This window comes from Thunnus maccoyii, chromosome 7 (assembly GCF_910596095.1).
Source record: "Thunnus maccoyii chromosome 7, fThuMac1.1, whole genome shotgun sequence".
NCBI lineage: Eukaryota > Metazoa > Chordata > Actinopteri > Scombriformes > Scombridae > Thunnus > Thunnus maccoyii.
The window spans coordinates 15,582,947-15,605,733 of NC_056539.1; the positions used below are offsets into that span (position 1 = coordinate 15,582,947).

At 39.8% G+C, this 22,787-nt stretch overlaps 1 protein-coding gene across 1 annotated transcript in view; it reads right to left on the reverse strand.

Moving 5' to 3' along the window:
• Nucleotides 1–22,056, reverse strand: part of faf1 (Fas (TNFRSF6) associated factor 1) — a 63,048-nt gene extending 40,992 nt beyond the window's left edge. The window contains exons 1-7 of the mRNA XM_042417823.1: nt 21,758–22,056; nt 17,801–17,869; nt 14,456–14,502; nt 11,587–11,852; nt 11,342–11,433; nt 10,898–10,989; nt 3,546–3,651 (exon numbers count right to left, since the gene is read on the reverse strand). Coding sequence (XP_042273757.1) covers nt 3,546–3,651; nt 10,898–10,989; nt 11,342–11,433; nt 11,587–11,852; nt 14,456–14,502; nt 17,801–17,869; nt 21,758–21,817 — 732 coding nt within the window. The 5' untranslated portion in view covers nt 21,818–22,056. The remainder of the gene's footprint in view (nt 1–3,545; nt 3,652–10,897; nt 10,990–11,341; nt 11,434–11,586; nt 11,853–14,455; nt 14,503–17,800; nt 17,870–21,757) is intronic.
• Between the last annotated feature and the right edge of the window lie 731 nt (nt 22,057–22,787).

The window sequence follows — 22,787 nt, forward strand, 5'->3', positions numbered from 1 at the left end:
TGAGAGGTGGAGAAGGAGGAGAGTGGAGGGAGACAATGAAAGGCACCTGGCAGACGACAACCTGATCTCACCACAGAAAGAAAACACAGCTACAAAGCAGGCCTGCCCACCTGAAAACACACCGCCAGAATCTGCATTTAGTCATTCACATCAGCCCTTTATGACCATATTTAAAACACAACACGATTACCAGACTCTGCATACAACCATACCAACAAAAAACAAAGTGATTTAGACTATATAGCAGCCTGACAACGGGGTGACACAACGCCTTGCCCTAGCTTCTCTAGGTAGCTGAAGTTTTTGTTGCAGCACTCAGTTAGAAAGCTTCAGCCACAGCAGCCATCATATGAGAGCAATACTGTCTAATGCTGCCCCCTGTCTGCCACCACAGTCATCTCACTGATAAGTTAGACTGCAACAAATTAAAATGTTTGTATTTATTTTGTGACTCGAGTGACAAATTTTACATGGAAAATTCCTACTTACAATTACCAGCTAAAACTTGCTTGACCTAAAACAATGGAGTGTAATTAAATGTCATTATATGACACTGGGCTGTACTGCTTAATGAAATATAGTTAACATGAGGCTCATGATAAGTATCCATCGATCTCCCATGTACATACAGAAGCTAAAATGTAAGGGAAATGTCTTTAACAGAACAGGACTTCAATCAAAGTCTTAATAGCAAATACAGTGCTGCTGATGTGTGTGTTGCTGTTCATGCTGAGTTGAGGCAGGGGTGTACGAGCCAGCTATGCACAACGTTAGCGGGACTGGCTGTGGCGCTGAGCTGCTGGGCAATACGCCTCACGGCAAAATTAATGATCCAATCATTGTAAATGCCAATTGCCTATAATCCCTGGCTGGAAGCAAATCAAAGAGAAGGAAAGGTTTCCGTTAAACAGTCACAAGCTCTCTCTCGCTCTCTTTCTTCATCTCCCCAAGGCACCAGATGCCTTTCTTTCATTCCCTTTTCTATCCAACCTTCCTTTTCTCAGCTCTGTAGCCCTGTCTGCATTTGGTTCCTATATGTCTCCCAGCTGCGGAGCAGGGATGGGGGCCCAGGCCCAGCCCCGGGGGGCAGTAGAGGAGGGAAATCCCCAGGACAACTGGTCTGGTCACGGACAACTCAGGGCCCAGCAGCCATCCCTATTCTACCCTCTACTTCCCTGGCAAACATTTGCTCTCCAGCTTAGCTCACAAGCTAGCCAGCAACTTACCCCCACACTCTTGTCTGGTAATGCCAATCAGAGTCTACACAGCCCTGTGCTCTAGAGATGGAGAAGAAAGAAGGTAGAGAAGGGACACTGAGACAGAGAGACGGAGAATGAAGGAATAGAAAGGGAGGGGCAAGGGCAGTTCCCTGAGAGCCACAAGGCAAAGCCAGAGCCTTTGGCAAAGACAAACACGAAGACAGGACTCTATCCCTATTGATATGCACAAGCAGGGACCATCAGCTAGTTTTCAGCTAAGACAAAAGGGAGAATGGGGAGAGAAAGGTGCTCTGTAGTGGAGTCCATATGTGTCTGTGAGTGGACACAGTATGAGCAGAAAGGGGAGTCAGGCTGGCTGAATGTGGTGTTACTTCTTTGTTGCATTCTCAAGTCTTCTTATGACAGAAAAACACTCCCCCTCTTGTTTCTGTCTTTTATTATTGTTTTCATCTCAAGACTTCACAAATCTAACTCCTCGTCTTTACTGCGAGCATCAAAAAATTACTTCAAAGCAACATGACTGAGGACACGTACTACTATTTGCTTGCTTCAACAGATTGTACTTGCACCTGTAGCTCATCATACTAGCTGCTGAACCTTATGAATCAGTCCCGACATGGTGTGTACACATGGTTTAAGAACATATAATTTTCTAACACATTACAGTAATTAAAAAAGGAAAGAAGTCTGTTCCCCAGCTAAAGAGTTAATATATAAAGAGCATGGTCAACATGGGGCCAACAGAGTCCAGATCTATGCAGGTTAAAGTTCTGGGCCTCATTTTCACTGCAGGGGGCCTTGAGATGCCTAAAGACAAGCATGCGTAAGGAAAAGACCGCGACATGGAGGCCTGTTTAAGCCCACATTGTCCCTTCTCTCTCCCCTATGGCCTCTTACAGCACCCCCACCAAGCCGACAGTCCTTTGCCTCCTTTCTGTGACCATGGTTCCCCCCTCCCACACCACAGGGACCCCTCCCCTGTGTTTGTAATCCCAGCAGAAACACTTAAGGTTCACAGTGGGTGCTCATCAAAACCATCTGCCTGAGAAGAGAGTGAGAGAGAGAAAGAGAGAGAGATGACGGAGGGAGGAGAAAAAGGAAAAGAGCGAAGTAGGAGAGGGCCAGAAAACCAGGGAGGCAAGCTGCCTCCTCCAGTTCAGATGTTGGTTGTACTAATCTGTTCAATTAGCACCATTACAAGCTCTGCTAGTAGCCTGATTATTATTAGTGTAATCTTCACCCTCACTGAGGAGCCAGATCTGAGCCGCAGTGAGCAAAAAAACATAAGAAAGGAGGAACACCTTTCAATGCTGCCTGACAGTAAATGAGAGAAAGAGATGTCGTGTAAGAAAACACAAAACTGTCAAATAAGAAATACAAATGATGTACAGTCACCACAGGAAGTAATTCAACTATATTTCCAATCCCAGATATTAAGTGTAAATAATGACAACTTTATTAATCTGTAAGATCATGAGTCAGACTCCTCTATCGTACCAGATCTGTCTTTGTGGAGTATATTTCCCCTCACCTGTAACAGCAGGCTACCCACTGTGAATAATAAATGACACCTGCTCAGGTCTCCCTCTGCATGGGGGGTTAGCGTAGGACAGTACAGGGCAGTAATATGTGTATGTGTGTGTGTGTGTGTGTGTCTCACGGGTCCAAACATTGACACAGACACACACACAAACCCACTTATCTACACAGGCAAGCAAGCACACACTCTCTACGTGGTCTTCAACATTTAATCCATTTGCAGCTGCGATAGTAATAAACGATGGACAGAGAGGTGTACTGTCTTCACACTGGGTCCGGTATGAGTAATTATAAATATTTCATTGGCTGCCAAATCCACTGTTTAGTTTCAGATGAAGATGAAGATGAATAGACTCTTTCCATTGCTCCTGCATGCCTAGCCTAGATCAAACAGTGTTCAGTCATTTAAACCACCTCCTTGACGGCAGAGACTGTTGAGAGAGAGACATAGAAAGTCGCAGCGTAGGGGGAGTGGGGAGAAAAAGAGGGGGTCATACCAGACCGCAGCTGTGAGAGTAATTATGTGCTCGGAAATGTGATTATTTGTGATGAATAATGACTCGATGGCGGAGATAGACTAGCAATGAGACTGGCAATGTTTGGCAAATGGAATGAGAGCTGTGTTATGGGAACCAAAGAATCAGGTACAATAATATTATGTATGTGAGAGTCCATGGGTGAGTTTTTGTGTTTGTGTCTGTGCATATAAAGTGACTTTCTGATTCCCTGTATAGACTGTGTTTGTTTGTGTTTGTGTGTGTGTGTGCGTGCATGCTTTAATCATACCTCCTGTATGGTTCTGGTGCCGGGGAAGTTGAGGCTGTAGTCCCTCTGGGCCTCATGGTGACTGATGACCAGCAGAAAGTTCTGGTTTAGTGACTCTGGAAGAGCACTAAACAAAGAGAGGAAAACAGCTATAACATTGGAAAAACAAGGATGAACACAGTAAATGAAATAAAAATGTGATTCACATATACAAGAAGAGAGACAAAATAATGACATATAGAAAGAAAAGAAGGGGGGCAAAGAAAAACAAACATTATCACTAAGAGTGACTGAGTCAAGTAAGAGGGCACGCTGAAACTTGTCAACTAATGGTAGCCTGCTGGCCCAGAGGGAGGTGGGTGCCTCCTCTGGGGGCTAGTCGCCCACTTCACTGGTTATGTCTTAACAAGCCTGGCCAGAGCGCCACTCATCACAGCAGGCTAGCACAGCTATGACCACCTGCACAGTAACAGCATGGAGTCCATCAATGTGTTTTCGTCGCTAACAAACCTAGCTACTATTGTGAAATAAACCCAGGAGAGCCTTCAGCACCTTCCTAATGACAAGCCCTAAAGATGCCTTAAAAACAAGATTGTACTTTAGACATACAGTAGCACAAACTGACCACATCTGCAAAGTTTGATAGGGTTAGTTTTTGGCCTTTCAAAAATATTTTGTTTTGTTCCAGAGTGCAGAAAATGCTGCAAGTGATGGACCAACCTTGAGTCTACTTTTATTCTTGAGCCAAAAAAACTAATACTAAACAGTTATTATTGTGCATCATGATACACTACTCTTCAACAGATGTTGCTGGATTACTGTTGTATTTAGCTACTTCACCTTCTCTGTCTGTCTCACAAAACATGACGTGAACATTTCATATCAGTTCATATCAATTATAAACTACTGTAAGCTGTGCCAGAGATGTTGTTGAATACTATCTCTATGTGCATCAGTTTTAATATGGTGAAACCTTCTTCCATATTAATCCATAATAAAACATAGAAGCAAAGAAATAAGACTGACAAAATCTGTTCATACATAATGAAGAGAAACTGAATGAAGAAATTAGTCATTTTTACAGAAGTATTGCTGATGAAACGAACATGATATACCTTTATATCTCACCTCCAACTGAAAGAATAATTGGACCACGAAATAAATTATTTTCTATCATAACCTATTTCCTATTTTTTTCCCTCTAAGCATGAACAAGACCACTGGTGGGCCAAAAAGACAGACACAAGTTGTTTACAGGTAACCACTGGTCCAAGATGGCAACGGTCTCACATGTACGTATTTTATCATGAGCAGAGACCTGGTAGTGGAGACACAGGTCCAAGAGGACCTGAAGGAGCAGAGTTTATGGCTTGGCACCATGGCTCGCTCAGTGGCTGACAGCAGTGACAGAGATGCTGCGAGCGGTGCAAAAGCAGACACTTTGTGTGTTTCACGTAGAGAGGAGGAGGTGGGGGAATCAACTTTTGGAAGCTTCATTTACAATAAGCTGTGAGGTTAAGTAGCGTTTTGAGCAAACGCTGGGTCTGTGAGGCTGAATATCAATGGGAGGCTTAAGGGCCGAAGCAGGCACTTAATCAGGGCTCAGAACCCAAGGAGAGGAGGAAGAGTTGAGAGAAAGAGAGGGATGGGGGAATTAATATGTAGCACACACATTAATAATGCAATCACACCCTTAATCTGCACAGATCTGGACGAGCTTATGTTAACAGAAGCTCAAATTTACTGTAATGACATCATATTTACATTGACTAAAACTACGAAATCAATATGTAAATGTAATGTTTGTTGTAGCTAACTGGGGAAGATTGGAAATGTGTGGAGTGGGAAGGATGGATGCATATGTAATAGGGCTGAGCAGAAGGATGAGAGAGAGAGTATGTGTGTTCGAGAGCGAGAGTGAGTGAGAAAGAGAGAGAGAGAGGGAGAGAGGGAGAGAGAGGAGAAATGGAAGGGGTAGGGACACATAAATAAGGATCTAGCTAATATCATGATTATGTTTGGACACAATCCCGAGCTACTGCTGGCAGGCAACTAGCCTCCTAAATAGACAGAGATTGAGGGTAAACTGAGTGGAAGTGTTACTCTGTCCTTCCAAGCAAAGAAGGAACATCTTATCAGCCGCTTATGGCAGACCGACGAGCCATTTGGTGTGTGTGTTGGTGGAGTTCTGTTCAAGATTTACTTTGAAAAACCACATCACTCATTGTGTTCTATAGTACAAATATAGCCACTCAAAATATCAAATGCATTCAGAGGGGAAAAGAACTGCCGTTCATGATGAGTCATTGTCTTGTAATTTCCCATCTGTCTGAAGAGGCCGGCTGCTCCATATATAAACAGAACACCCATGTTTCAAGAATAATATCCCTGTGTCTCGACTGCTTTCACCACTGATGTTTTCAAAGCTGCTGTCTTCTGATAGAAGCAGGCCCCTCAAGCAGTACGGGGTTGAAATGTGGATGTCTCAGTGTTTGCTTCTGCCTTCAGAGGTCTCCTTCTCACTCAACACACACACTCTGTGACATCTAGGTCAGCCTGCAACATCTCTGGAGGTACTTGACATGGCATAAGGGTGCCGGGAGGAAAATGTCATTTAACTTTATGGACAGGGAAAATGGAGCGTTTTGCAGGGGAGAAGAGCAGTCTAAACAGATTGGTTTCACTCTGAGATAAGCCAATCGCCTAAGCTGCAAGTCCCCGCGGCACAGAGCAGACTCTAGACCTTATTAAACTAGCACTGCCAGACACACACACACACACACACACACACACACACACACACACAATGTGACATGTGCCTGCAAAACACAAATACCCATACACACACGTCCTACCTAACCTCTCGTACACTCAAACATAGTCACTAACCTACAGTGTGTGTTTCAAATTAGGGACACACATAAAAACACTGACCAGGAGAGTACATGCTGACTGACCATCCTGCCTCTAATACGTACAGAGGAGGTCATGAAGCTCACACAAGGTCTTCTTACCTCCTCCACATTCTGCATCCACAACATAGCAGAAGAATATGAAACCGCTCAGGCTCTGCTCTGTTTTGGTCTGCCATCTTGTCCCAATCAGCATGCTAACTGTTAGATACTTTCCATCACGGCTTTAGCCAGCTAGCTAGCTGTCTCCCTAAAGCATCTGTGTATCTGCTACTGGATAGCTAACACACAAAGGGAGAGGTGGGAAGCCGCAATAAAAACACACAGAACCTAATGAATCATTTTTGCAATTTAAAATTTCTTTCAGAGTTCAAATTAAAATAACCTTTCATTGGCAAACACGCGTCCTGAGAGCTGGAGCGGAGAATAAACGAGGAAGGAAACAGGCTCCATTGAAATATTCATCAGGCCTTCATCATTTATGCAGGAGATTAGCTCCTCCTCAACACCCTCTTGTATTCACAGGCAAGTCATCAACATGGCCACAGAGAAAAACCTTCTTTAGACCAGGCTTTACCACTGCAGTGCTGACCGCACATCATATCGCTAACTAAATAACTACCTGAGATGGATTGGTGCTCAAAGGAAAATCTCCCAAAGCCTCAAGATTTATTTCTAATCAAACAAGACAACTAAGAGGAGTTTACTCAGCGGGATCATAATGACAGTGCAGCACTATTTAATCAGTCCGTTTGGTTTAGGTGTGTGTACTGCATGAGACAAGCTCTTCAAATTGCCAGGGATATTACCATTATGGGACATTTGCATTTTTAGTCAGCAACAATTTGGAGTAAATAAATATTGTGAAATAACATTTGGATGGATAACTGTCTTTTCAGACTACAACAACACACTAACAAATGTACTTCAAAAACGGGGAAAGTTTCAGTAACCTAATGCATTAACGTCATTCAAAATATACAATTAAAGATAATCGTTTCACCAGTGAATGATGGTTAAGTTCTTGGACAATAGCCACAACACAACCTTTAGTCATGTCGTGGCTACTAACGGAGTGATAACAATACATACACATTCTTACCCTTCTAGATGTTTATCTGTTTCATAACATAATACAGAATTACCATCACATTCCTATGGTGAAATTTCACTCAGAGATACTAAACCACAGTCTGCAAATGTGGTTCTGTAACTGCACTGTTAAATAAAAGTATATTATGTACAATTAAACAGAGACTGTCATAAAGCAACTTTATCTCTCTGTGAGTTAATCATGTCATGAAGTACAGTCTGTTTTAGTGTCTCTTTTGATTCTGCCACAAACACACCTGGTGTAAAGTTTGTTTAATTATTTACTTTGTTTCTAACACAAAAATCGTCTGTGCACTACTGGTTGGATAATGCAACCCACATAATGGGGCCTTCTGATGGTGAGAAAAACAAATTTCTCATGCTAGCTAGCTGAATCATATTGTGTCTTGTGAAATAGCGGAAGAGATAAACAGATAGCTTAGAAGAAAATGAGATAAATGTTAGCACTTTAGCCTTTGCAGTGCTGCAGTGTTTTTGTTTCACATGCGTGTCCAGTTGCAGTGGCCAAATTTAAAAGGCAGGGCACCACAACCAGTCTTTTGGAGATACAGTGTGTCTTAAATTGTATACTCAAGTAAAGAGTTCTTTGCAGTTTTCCTTAACATTTGATGATGTGCCTCCAAAATAATAAAGAAGAAATTTGATTTTGTTTTACATAAGGACACAATAGAAAGAAACTGTGTATGTGTGACAGACTCTGCGTTGAGCAATACTAAACTCAGAGTGGGAAAGAGTTAAAATACTGTACATGTAAGACACAAAAGAACAATGAAGTAACTGTTTTCTGGCAGGAAGCATACGGCTGTGTGACAATAACTGTAACAAATTAACAATTTTATTAAGCAAGATCATTTGATTTATCATGTTTGCAATAACTGCCGTAGTAGGTAGTGGTAGCAGATCAGACAAATTTACTTAACCATAAAACATTAGTATCTTGAGTTGGTATGGCGGTGATAAAGTGTGCTTCCCTACCAGCAAACTTTAGGTTGAGCTTTGTCTACTGCAACAAATTTGCACACGCCACACACAAATTGTGTGTACTGTGGATATATGGTGTGACCAGTTTATTTTTACTGCAAGCTAACAGCTTGTCTGGTCCCACTACAGGTGGCTGCTCCCCCCTACTCTGTGATCTGTCACCTATCCTCTCCCAGTATGACAGCAGGGTCACCGTACACACACTCATTTATACACAAATGCATATGCATACACACAGAAGCCCACCCACTCCATTCAAACCCAACTGTCCTCCACCAAAATAGCTGACACAGAATAATGAGCTCCTGACACCCAAAATGATATCGATAACACTTTGAGAAATGGCAACGGTGCTGCTAAAAAGACACAGCAGTTAGTGGGGGAGTGAGAAGATGAGGAGAAGCAGAGGAGAGAGAGTGAGGGAGGGAAGACTGAGGGGATGAGGGCCATTAGCTGCCAACACAATATAACTACCACTTAGCCTAACTAGCAGGCAAAGTGGCAAACTGCCAAATGACTTCTTTTACAAGTGTTCTGGTGACATGTGGATGCTTGCTTGGCTGCTATCATGAGGAAATGTAGGGGAGAGCTACAGTACAATTTTTATTTTCAATCCACTGTCAACATAACAAACCAGGGCCATTTCTCTGGCAAATAAAGACCATGTATGCGAAAAGAGGAGAACAACTGAAATTAGTCAGAAGATCTATAACCATGATCCTATCTTTTTTATATATATATATATATATATATATATATATATATATATATATATATATATATATATATATATATATATATATATATATATATATATATATATATATATATATATATAACAAGGTCAATTTTATTAAACTTAAACAATTCAGAGAGATACAGTGAAACTGGCAGTCACAGGATGTACTTCACAGCTCTCCAAAACAGAAGTAGATTTTAAAAATGTCTAATTAGATGCTTGTTTTGATTCAGCACTTAAACTGAAAGCTGTCCTTTTAATAAACATTATTTTTCTGACAACAAATTACTAATAGCGCAGAGAAGAACACAAAGATACTTTTAAGAGACAGCCTGTTGTTTAATTTTTAAAGGTATTGTGATAATGGTAATGATTTGCTTGACAAATAGGCCCCATACTCTGCCAAGGCTTTTGTTCTGTCTGGATCTGCATCAGATGTCTCAAATGTCTCATGAAACAGTCATTTCAACAGTATTCACAAATATTAAGAGTACATAACTTTTTATTGTGATTTTTTTAAAGGGTTTCATTCTCTGTTGATTTGATCTTCATTTTCGCAGACACTAATGTCCTCAGAGGGAGGCTGATTAATGATCAGTACAATAGGCTTCTAAAAATATGAGCCAGACCTTTAATAATTACAGGAGAAGCACTTTACATCCTCATCTCCCTCTCTGGACCTAACAATGTCTTTCATCCACACATACAGTGACACCCAGCACAAGGACAATGACATCCAGCAAACACCATCCATACACACAACAAACTCAAGCTGTCGAACCATACATACATACGACATAAATCATCTTAGACTCATATTTATCTGTTTTTACTAGTCCAATGATCTTATCTTCGAATTAGAAATAAAAAGGGTCGTAGTCACCTTAAAATAATAAGTAGTAATAACGGGAGGAATGTCACCATCATACATGGGTAGATATTCTCACTTGGATGATGTTTCCTGACACTGATGAAAGGACGAACACACATTCAGCTGCCAGCTGAGATTGTATTACTGCTATGACTTTACACTGAGCTGCCTGACATTTCAGAAGGAAAGGTTGTTAATACTGCCATGCATTCACTGAGACTACCAGAAAAACCTCTGGATGGAGAGAGAACGTTGGCTTAATGAAGCTTTCTCGCCAAATCACTATTGTCACAGGGTACTCTCACTAATTTGACAGACTGGTATGCTTTGAAAACAATGAATAAATTATAGATATGCGGTGTGGATATCATATACAGAGTCTATAAGACAACCTTTAGCAAGCAACAATGTCAGGCTGAATGATACAAAGAAAGGAGAGAAAATGATTATTTACACACAGAGATTGCAGCAATAGACGTTCCTTTCAAAATGTCACAATGGATGCAAGAAAATGAAAGTGAACCCATAGGTCAAATGTCTCTTAATATACCAATGAACATGGCATTTGCTGGCAAGATTCTGTAGGCGACTTCTCCATTACTGGTCTCAGACTGCCACCTGGTGTTCAATATTAGCTACTACACTCATGCCACTTCCAGTAGTATTTCATAGTGAACATGGGTACTGGGATGGGGAGAGAGGGAGGATTTATTTCAGTTGACACATACAAAGACTGAGTGTGTGCTAGGCTGAATACCTGTTTTTGCTGGTGCTGGCAGTAGGAGCAATGTCTGGGGTCAGGACATACAGGCTGATGTTCTTGGGCAGGTGTAAACTTCTCAGCACCGTCTGATTACACAGAGAGATACAAACATCAAATATAGCTGAGGAGATATTAACTTTTTTTTAAGCTAACTTTAGGCTCAGTATATTTGGATTTATACTTGGTCTGCTACTAGCTCTAAAAACGGTCACATCTCCTGATCAACCCTAAATGTAAACCAGGCTTTTCTCTTATTTTTTTTTTCCACTATTATTAATAATAATAATAATAATAATAATAACAATAATAATAATAATAATAAAAAGGAGGAAAAGATTTAGCTCATATCACCAGTGTTATTCTTCTCTTCTTAATCCTCATTTGTGTTTTTTCACTTTTCATTTTTGTGACAAACATTTGTGTGGGATATTAACTCACACTATCAGATACATCTCCGCTCTTCCATCCCTTCAGCTGCATTTTGGACAGTGGAACCCCAAGCTCTGTCTCGAGGATTTGTTTGATTTCTCCTGTGAGACAGATTTGGCAAAGACAACCAATTCAGAGGAAAAAATAACTTGTTCATTTTTATGCACAAAAAAGGCTGTATGCAAACATGTTTGCTGTGTGGGAGCGTGGACACACTATGTACATCTGTGTGTGTGTGTGTGTGTGGTGCTCACCGACTGTGCTGCTTTCCTCCAACACCAGGTCTACAGAGCGCTGCCGGTAGTCCACCCTGAAGTTGAGCATCCGGGACTGACGCTCTACAATGTGTCGGGAGGAGGAGTTGGCGGGGCAAAAAGCTGAAGTCGAGGATGATGGAGGAGAGGAGGACGAAGACGAAGAGGAGGGGGGAGGAACTGAACCTCCTGCTGCTGCATCGGCTGCTTCTGATTGGCTTGGAGGTCCGTACATGCTGGCCTGGCTCGCCTCACTGGAAAAGTTACTGTGCAGAGGTGACAAGGTTACTAATGGTGTGGAAAATTGCTGAGTGTCAGTGTGTTTCATTGAATATCATGAAGGACAGAAATAAATATATCTATCTATGGATATTTGTAGGTACATCAAACATATCTTCACCCGCATCTTTAGCCTGTAACCTGAGCCTGAAAAATATACCAACAATACACGAGTTTCCCTCCCAACTTCCCCTACAATATCTGCTTATTCTCGCTTTGCTGCTTGCTCAGTGTATGACCTACGTTTCACACAACACAGTAAATGATGTCTTTTTCCTCCTGACTGTGAACAAAGTGTGCCCTTTGTTCCTTGAAGTGTAAGCAGCAACTGTCTTGCACGAACAGAGTGCCAGACTCAGGATTTGTAACAAAGGTTGTATTTTATGTGGCCCACCACATTAGAGAGGCCACTGTCCTGAGGTGTAGGTTGACTGTCAACAGCCACAAGACCTCAACAATCGCACTGGACTAATAGGAGGGAAATGAACCCAACTAAATGATAGCACATTATAACTGTCTCCTCCACAAGATCCAAATCTTTCCCATAATTACAACTACACAAGTAAAATACTTACTGAGAAAAAAAGTAAGTAAAACCAATATTCTGTAATTACATACTGAAGTCACTCAAAATTGATCTGTTCAGAGATAATGTCAGAAAAATATAAAATACACTGTGGTTCAAGGGTTGATGGATCACACAGACATTATCTGATTTAAAGACATGTGTGCCAGTTAATGGATGTGAAAACACAAGTTAATCCCTGTTTGTTACACCAAAGCATCTGAAAACCATCTGAACGCTCAAAACAGCCCAGTTGATAAAAATCTTTTTGTCTGTCTGCAGTAATACAGATTTGAATCATTTCAGTACTGTGGAAATATGTGGAACATAGTGTCTTATTTAATAGACATGGTAGTCACTTACTAAGTAGTATTAGGCACAAAATGTAATTGACACTAAAATGAACCAAATGTATTGTACAGCTGAAGTAGGAGATTTTACACCAAAAAAGCAAAAGGAAAAACAAGAGATCTTGCAAATAGTATTCTTTAAAGAATCTGAAAAAATAGCATATGGCATGAACTCTCAGAACAAGTAAAAGAGATTGTGAGTGCACTTTCACCTAAACTTGGCACAGTAACACTGAAGGCCGTTAAATTGTTTATTGTTGCTGTGTGAGCATAGTCCCATGCTGCCCTACATCTAGATGGCACTGTTCTCCTGTGCAGTCCAGGAAGAAAAAAAAACTGCTGAGCCCTTCACCCACAGACAAACTGTCAGAACAGAGACTGTGCACAACAGAGGATTCGGTATTTTTAGTAAGTACCAGGAAATAATTTTTGATGCCCTGAGGAATTTTGGTTGCTGATCAACAAGGAAGCTTCTTATAATTCCCAACCTGCTTACTAAAGAGGACACAAGGGAGGAGGGAAATGCATTTTAGACAGGAGCGCTGGCATAGCCTCCAACTGGCTCCAGCTCAGGTCACGTCATCAGAGTCTGTTTACTGGGCAATGCCAGCCTACTCATACCAGTGCCAGCCACTTAGTAAATGTGTTGGCTGCTGGTCACACTGCCAGCCAGCCTCCATTCATAGCAATGTGTGCCCTTCGAAAGACCAGCAATATTCTCATGGCCCAAGGGCCTGAACCACACTGCAGCACATGCATGCATGCGCACACATGCACGCAAGTGTGTACACAAAATAAAACGGTTTAACAGAACGTCTCCAGTTTGAGTGGGTTCGGATCAGCTCAGTGCATTCATGAGTGTCAACTAACCGTTGAAGTAGTGTGAAGGGCACAAAGCTTCTTAGAGAAACCTTTTCTATTCAGAAACTGTGTACAACTCCACTCTTGGCAGAAAGTTTCCTTGCAGTTGCAGTGTCTTTTATATTATTCCTCTATCAAACAGCGGCATTGAAACCATAGAAGGAGCAATAACCTCCAACTCAGTAGCGTCCATGTTGCTGTTGTCTGTTGGAAATGTATTGACTAACAAAAACACTAATTTTAAGATTTAACATCAAAATGCTATTTCATCATTGAAGCGGGTGATGGAGAATATCAATTGTCATCTGTTCTCTAGTGTTGTAAAAACTATACCCACTGTAATTATGACACGTGCATGTGTCACTATGCATGCTTGTTCTTCAGGGAAACAAACGACGGACTGGTGCCCGGTCACCACTGAGGTGGGGACTTTCTGCTTCTACAATCAGCTTGGTTTCACATTTCCTGTATTGTCTGAAAGATACTTTATGTGTTACTCTACATTGTAGATGCACACATGCAGGTAATCATGAATTATCTCATATCGTCATCAGTATCTCATGTACCCACTCCCTTACCAAGTATTTAAAATATCCCTTCCTTTCTCCCACTGACAATGTTAGGGCACAATGCCTCTGAACATCACATACCTAACATAGCTGCTTGTCATACTGATCATATAAACCAAAACCGACACGGTACAGCCTTTTGAAAAAGAATAAGAGTGTCTGCCATGTATGACTTCATTTTGCATTCATTCAGTGTTATAAGGTCAACTGATACTTTTCTCTCTGATTTACAGTGAATAACATACCTTTGCAAGATCCCATTCTCCTGTGGTATGACTCCATTGATGGCTGCCTGTAATTAAAGTAGAAGTCAATTATACAGCACAATAGACACCATTTTCTTGTCTTTGCTACTGAACACTGTTGATCAATTGTTGATTAATCATAAAAAAATGTAAAAACAGTAACCAATACTGTTTTGCTTCAAAGACATTGTCAAAGAGACTGGCTGTTGTGCAGCACATTTGGTTTATAAAATGTATTTTAACAGTAATTGGGAGAACCACAGTCCATTTCCAAATTGTGATACAACATGATGATTTAAAAAGGTATCTGTTTACAAGATGCCAACCAGTAATTCAGAATGATATACTGTATGTTCTAAATTTGCAACCTACTTTGTCAAGTGAACGCTGCTATATTATCAGGTACCTATGCACCACAATCATAAAACTCACCCTTAAAGACAATCTATTTTATCTCATATTGATGATATTATCAGTTAAATGAGCAGTAAGGCACCACAGTGTCATAAAATCCTGGACAACTGCCCTTAATGTCCTTTTGACAAATACTAAAATCTTCTACTATAATAATTTTTCCTTTTTTTTTAGTTAAAGGGAACTCTAAATGAAAGCTGATGACCTTCAACAGTGACTGGTTGGTTATTTAACAAAAATCAACAATATTTTGGTTGATTCTATAACATAATTTTTGTCAGATTGACAAGGAGTGTGTGACATTTGCTGGGTGTAAGGTTTCACTCTAAACCAGTCAAATATGACAAAGAATTATGGAATATTCAAGGTGGGTGGATGATCAGGACAAAGAGAGCTGAAAAACATGACAGTGACCACTTTTAGCTTGCACAGAGCTTTTGTTTGAATGGACAATTGAATGGATTTCTCTCGAACACTCACTATCCTTCACTGCAAAACAAGCAAAAACTAAAGATAGCGGATATGTGCTGGTATAATCATATCCCCCTATTCTTTTTGCATTGAATGAAGGAAATGTGCAATGGCAAAAAAACAAATGTATAGGTCTTAGCTATATTAAAACTTAAAAGCAAATCAATAAAGTGTTCATACTTTATATCCAAGGAGAGACTTGAAGGACACTTTTAACAAAATAAAACTCCTTGTCATGCTGTAAGAATTGTTCAGGAAAGGTTCAAGAAACATTAAGATTCAATGAAATAGAGAGATATAGCAACCACATTCCTCTCAATTCCACTAAACATCTTAGGGCTGACCTGCAATGCAGCATTTAAGTCATTATCTTTGGGAAGTTATATGAAGCACTGATGTTTTTCTGGTCACTGAAGACTCCACTTCTCCATTTAGTTGTGTATAGTCTTTTGCCAATTATTTTGTTTGTTTTGAGGTAAGAATATCCTCAAGTTTCTCAACTAAATCGCATGGTCCTTTGTTTATCTCTTCTGTGTTATTAATCTGTGTTTTTTCATAGTTCCTTCCCTATTGTTTTATTATTATTATTATTTTATTTCAAGTGATTATCAATGTGACATTTTGGCAGGTCACAGTAATTTTCTAGTGTAGATTAATGATAGCTGAATTCCACTGAACTGCTTCAGTTCCAGGGTACTAGCATTGTGCATCTGGGCGTACTGTCATGCTATCACTGCTTCCGACGCATTAAACACCAGTACTTTTCCTCGAAATACAAGCAAACATGCCAACTGTGAAGGAGGCCTGTGGCTTTTTAAAACCACAACATGTTGCTGTGCAGCATGACCAAGCTGTCTCTTTACAGAGATGTGGTCGTCTTGGATTTGTTTTAGAGGGTACAAGGTACCATCACACATAAAAACACGATGAGATAAAGATGAGTCTGGTGTTTTGTTTATGGAGGAGGTAACTGTTTGAGTGCCATGCTGGTATTTCATCAATATACTACAAAAGAAATTCAAACCAAAGGAGGCAAATGAGGGGGGTTTGTCGACAACTACTGACAGCTAGGATAGTGGCATTTTGACAAATTCATTACCAGGATTGAGATGGAACAGTGTATTTAGCCATACAGTGGCAAAAATATGACGTACTGACCCAACAGATGGGCAGTGGAGAAGTGGATTCTGCTGCAGAAGTGGTTTGAGATGTACTGGTACTTTTATTTAATTATTTTTATTATATTTTTAGCTCAAGCCACCTCGCCTGTAACAAAAAACCCCTCCGCTTTTATGAAGTAAAACATCTAAAGGAAAAGAGGAAAGGCGGTATTTCACCCAGCAAATGCCATAATGAAAGTGTCTTTTGTTTAGACCATCATCCATCTGGTATCCGGTGGATTAAACAATGTCCTGGTTTGCTAAACAATTTCCTGGGGGGAGAGTTGCTCAAAAAGAGTATCCCTTTATTACTTTTTTTATCATCCCATTCCCCACTCACAGCCAGCTTTTGTCAATGTTTAAAATCGACTGTACCAAGTACTGCAGAGGAACAGCAAGTCATCGGATTTACAGCTGCAGTGAGTCTGGGCCCCACCGTCTGTCCTACCCCTGCTTGGACTGCTTTAGCTTCCTGCTTTGAACTGCCAGCATCAGTCTAAATATAGACTGACCCTTTCCAATATGCACTTTGCAGTAAAGGGCTCCTTGTTTTTCAGACTCATCATGAGTTAATCCAAACCTGGCAGAACACATTATTTCTCAGATGGTCTCTCACCTCAATATTCACTGTACAGCACTCCTTTGGACACAATGGGCCTCATGCAAGAAGCACTCGTATGAACAGATTTGTTCTTAAAATGCAAGTTTAAGAACATCTGTGGCATTCATCAGTTTTCTCATACTTGGAATTTTCTCTTAGGTATGAAATTTTTTTTACCAGCGGTCCAGACCTGTCGTATGAGTCATGAATAGATCATCTCTGCTTTTCTTCACTGGGGAGAAACACTTGTTTGACTTACAATTATAATGTCCTAATCTGAATTAATTTTGAGTTTAAATATGATACTGAAATTAACAAATAAAAATTTATATATATGTAAAACAAACTTAATGCAAAATTTATATCCTGTTTACCATATTTTCATCATCATAGCTGCCAATTTACTGAAATGTTTTTTAGATTTTATGGCCATATTTTGGCACAGCAACTTCCACATTTCAGTGGGCCTAGTTGGATGAAAATATGAAAATGTTACATGAGGCCCCTTGTGTCCCACACAGTAACAGCATACAGGGTGACCGTCCTGCCAAGGTGCTGTCTGCTTAATAAAACACACTGGATAAACTGAAGAAATAATAATGTATTGGATGTAAACTGCTCTCTTGAAATGGTAGTCTTGATGACCTCATCCCTGTCTGTCAAAGGGCAAAGCCCATAGCCTGCAGATAACGAACTTACCACTAAATCCCAGTTATTAAGCTCTAACAGAGTGATTGCCTCTGCAATGTTGTCAATTCCGGTGCAAGCCTGTGAGAGGAAAAAACAAGAGACAATGAGGTCAAATGCATTGTATGAGATTCTGCTGCAGTTTGTTTTATGAAAGATTATGATCTGTCTGCACATAAAAATACATTTCACAACAAAACAGCAGATAAACAATGAAATCAATAATAACATGTTCCCGAATTATTTCACAGGTTCATGGAAACACATTATGGATACTAGTAGGATTAGGTAGTGATAATTAACAGCTGGGAGTGGTATTGTATACAAACTGATACCTTGGACTCTTGCAAAGCAGGATAAACAAAACACGGTCTTCATAATATGGAAGGATTTCAATACTGCAAAGTAGGTCAGGATTCAGGATTCTTAAAATGGGATAGGCAGACAATCCAAAGCCACGGGCTTTGTATCTGTTTTGATCTGATCCTTCTGTTTATGTAATTGACACAAATTACAGCTTTGATACCAGAAGTGTTACAAAACTGTTCTCCCTCAACAGAGTGCAAAAAGGCCCAAAAATTAAGAACAATTGGTCAAAACATGTGCAGAGCAGGTGAGCAGCATCTTCTGTTATACATTTAATTGGTCTTTAAAACAGCAGAGGTTTCCCTACTTGTGGAGATACAATGTATACTCATGCCAAAGACAAAAACACTTAAAGACTGAGTGATTTTAGGTCAGTATCCTTGACTTCATTAGTCATGAAGTTATTTGAGAAGCTGTGCAAAAGGGTCCAGTAAGAGAATATGCAGTTTGGCCATGAGGCAGGTTTAGGAGTTGATGATGCAACTGCTGCTCTGCTTAACCACAAAAAGATTCAAAACATGTGAGTAAACACATGAGGCTTTAATTTGTGAATTTCTTACTAGCTGTTCACACAATTTTGTTTTGGCAGAAAAGCTTCTAAATCATTTTAACCTTGATCCAAATATTATTGGTTAGATTGTGGATATTTGTCAGGCAGTGGTGTAGTGGTGTCCTAGTAGGTGGGTATACCCACCAGTGGTGAAATGTCACTAAGTAGGCTGAATTTATTCATTTATTCAATATACATACATATATACATACATATTTGGTACTTTAAGCTACTTTACTTGAGACGCTACTTTTTACTTCAACTAAACATTTAAACATATTTCAGAGGGAAATATTGTACTTTTAACTACACTACATTTATTTGACAGCTTTAATTACAGGTTGAGTAAGATTGTACATACAATACATATGATGAGCTTTTAAAACATAGCGCACTATAATGAATATCCAAAGAGAAGCCTACATAAAATAGTTTAATAGCTCCACCTCGACCTACTACAACAGCAAAATGCTGCTTATATAATAATGTATAAGTAATAATAATCCAATAATATAATGGTAAAATACTCACAGAGGCCATTGCCCCACTTTCATTGCAATTACTTGTAATGGAGTGTTTTTATATTTCAGCATTTGCTTCTTTTACTAAAGCTAACAATCTGAAAAAAGTAAAAAGATCTGAACACTTCTCTCACCACTGATTATCATCATCATTATGCAGCCACCTATGTAACGTTTTGTCATTAGTGTCATTGTCAGACAGGTTTTTCTTGTTGATAGAGTTTGGTGTGTGCCCAGTCGGCTTATTACTATCTATTTCATCTCCCAATGAAGAACGCATTTGTTTAAAAGTCTCCTGTGCTTAGTAACGGTAATGTGGATATTTCTAGGAGGGTATATGGTTAATCACTGTGCCCAGAGGTGAGTATATGCTGTATAACCTGTGTATATGCTACACATCTATTGTCAGGGGAAATACAGAGTGTCTGAGTAAATAATATTTTATCTGACACTGCTGCTCTGCTGCTTTTCCTCCAGGTTGTGTTTTATATCTGCCTTCTTTTACAATGTATACTGCTGGCTATAGAAGTTAGCAGAGACACAGGCATATCCTTAAGTATACAGATGAAACTGTTGATCAATGTTTATTTTCAGTGCAGGAAACAGGACTACTGAACTGTTAAGGATGAGTTTATTAACTTATGTGATGATGATTACTTTAATTTTAACACCAGTAAAACTAAGGATAAGACCATTTCATTTGGGGGGAGGGGGGATTGCAATGTTACCCCTCTGCCAACCACAATTAAAAGGCAGAAGAATGGCACCTACTATAGGCACCAGTAATGATGAACTGTCATGTCAACACAGACTTTATTTCATGCAAAGACTACATGTTTAAACTGATGGTAAAATTGTTATGTTTTACTAGTGTCTTAATGAATCAGTGCTCTTGCCATCTTTAATCTGTTTGTTTAGAGGTTTACAACCTATATCCTATAAAACAGAGCTGTAAAATACTTGGCAAACCATGTCATATTTATGTCATCTTTCAACAACAGGTGATACATAAAATCAGGAGCATTACGCCTGGTTGTAATCATCTGCTAAAGACACAAATTCAGCTTTTACCTTTAAAGTGATGATCGTTTAAGATGCCTTTGCACCGCATGGTAAGTAATAAATGCTCTTTCTGTTTTATATGTTATACTTATGTTTTCTCATAAAATATACAGTATGTATTATATACTGTATATTGTCATTTGCTGGTAGTCTGCAGTCTTTGGCTTCTTTGTTTCTGGTGTCTGCTGGACTTTCTTTTTTGTGTTTTATACATTTATCACACTGTGCATGTTTCTTTTTGTTTTCCTTGTGTCAAAAATATCAATTTTACATTAGAAACAAAAACTAGGACGTTTTTTCTATTCCTCAAGGCCATAATTCATGCATTAGGTGTCTCATTTGCCTGTTTGAAGGACATGTAATTTTAGATTAACATATCACTGCTATGATGCTTTTTAAGAAATGACTGTCTTATCTCTACATCGTGTGACATGCTGTCACAAAGCTAGGTAGGGAGGATGATCAGTTCATACATTAGGAAATTACAAGGATTCCCTTGATGTCTTAGCACTGTACAAATGTATGATACATAAGGACATAGGACACAATTTTAAAATGTGGCAGAAAAAGATTTCAGTGAAGCATAAACATAAATAAATTGTGAAACTGTTAGGAATTTGTGCCCTACGACCTCGCTCTGCCCAGAGCGATAAGGTGATTAAACAAAACATCTGTTTTGTTTGTGAAAGACACGTCCACTCTCACCATAACATCCACAGCAAATTAGTCAAGAATGGAAAACTTGTACATGTCTACCTGCACTGGTTAGGCCTGTCAAATATTGTTTGAGTGAACTTGCGGAACCAAAACACAAGCCTACAGTAAGAAACCCGTAAGAGGGAGGACACCAAATGGAAGGCCTATGGTTAATATTGATGCCATTAAACACAGAAGCCAACATTACAGGATGCTACATTACTGCCAATTTGGAGTAGAAGCATATTCTGGTATCCTGTGTGTTTGCTCACCATCAAAATATACTTTCCTAACTACCTGCAAAAGAGGCTAGAAATCCGATATCTTCGATGGACACACAGTTTCTAACGAGGATTAAAAAACAAACCCTGACACAACAACAGGCGACGTGTAAACAAGTTGACGTGAGCGGGGTAGTGCGTTAGCTCTCCTTTAAGCTAACTACCTCACCGTTAGCTGTCAATCTGGCAAACTTAAAACCAGCAACAACAACAACATTAATAAAACACCATTTATTCCAGTGTTTAGACTGGTAGCTTTAGGAAGCCCGTGATCTAGTTAGCGACTTCACAGCTAATGATTGCCTTGAGAGTCAGTTAGCGGGCTGTCAGTTTGTTAGCTCGGTGTGCTAGCTCCAGAAAGCTGCTCTGCTGTTTACGACGCCAGACAGGTCGTGTGTGCTGTTGTTGACAGTAGCCTGAATCAATTCAACAACGGCGAACACATTACTAACTACTGAGTGCAATGTTTGGGACATGCAAGAAAGACACACACCTGAAAGTCTGCCAAAATCATTTCTCTATCCATGTTGTTATCGCCGCTTTCGGAGGCCATGGCAATGACTGGCTAAAAGCAATTCTTCTTCCACTGGCTCCGGTCGCTTTCCTCGCCTCACAGAGGGATACTGAATACTAATAAAACACTTTGCTCACACGTGGCGACGAGTGAGAGGTTAGCAAGTTGAAAATATTGAACTTTAACGGAATTTCACAGCTTCAGATAGTCAAAATTCAGTAAAGTAACGTTACAGTGTCCAGTTATCTCTTATTATTGTGAGCTATTCCATTGCTTTACGTCTGACGTAAAGTGATCGCAGATGTTGTAAAAAAAAAAAAAAAAAAAAAAAAAGCTCGTCCCGAGGACGTTAGGTTGATCCTCGCAGTATACTTTTTTAATCACGATCTTTCCATCTTTCTTTTTCATGCTTTCGCTTCTAAAAATACAATATGTCCATGTCCCATATTGCTTTAGAGTCGTTTCACTGTGTTCACTCTGCACACTTGGTAGGCTTGTCTTGTGAAACACTTTGCCTACACAGTGGCTCAGAAATGTATGATATTACAGGCTACATTACATATTTAATATTTATCCAAGCCAAGTGTTCCCAAATACATTCACCACCTGGACACCGTAACATGTAGTATTTAACATTTAATCTCGGATTTGATGTGATTTCGTCCCAAATAACTCCAGAGTTGTGATGTCTTATAGGCCGAGCTGTTGGAAATGTACAGGCGCGGAGATCAAGGTGACACATAATTAGCAAGACATGTATCCATATACATTCTCACACGCCCTGTTATCCTCTGGTTAATTAAATTAAGTTAATTATAACTTTGCCCAACACTGCAGCAGGCTAGAAGACAGGGGACAAGTATGGATGACAGATGGGTCTGAATGCGTAAAAGTCGAGACTATGCGTAAAAGAAGATATGCCTTTAACCTTGATTTTTGATTTCATAAACCCTGTAGCCTTGACTCATATGCGCTTCATCTAACAGCAATGGCAGCACAAACTCTTTAA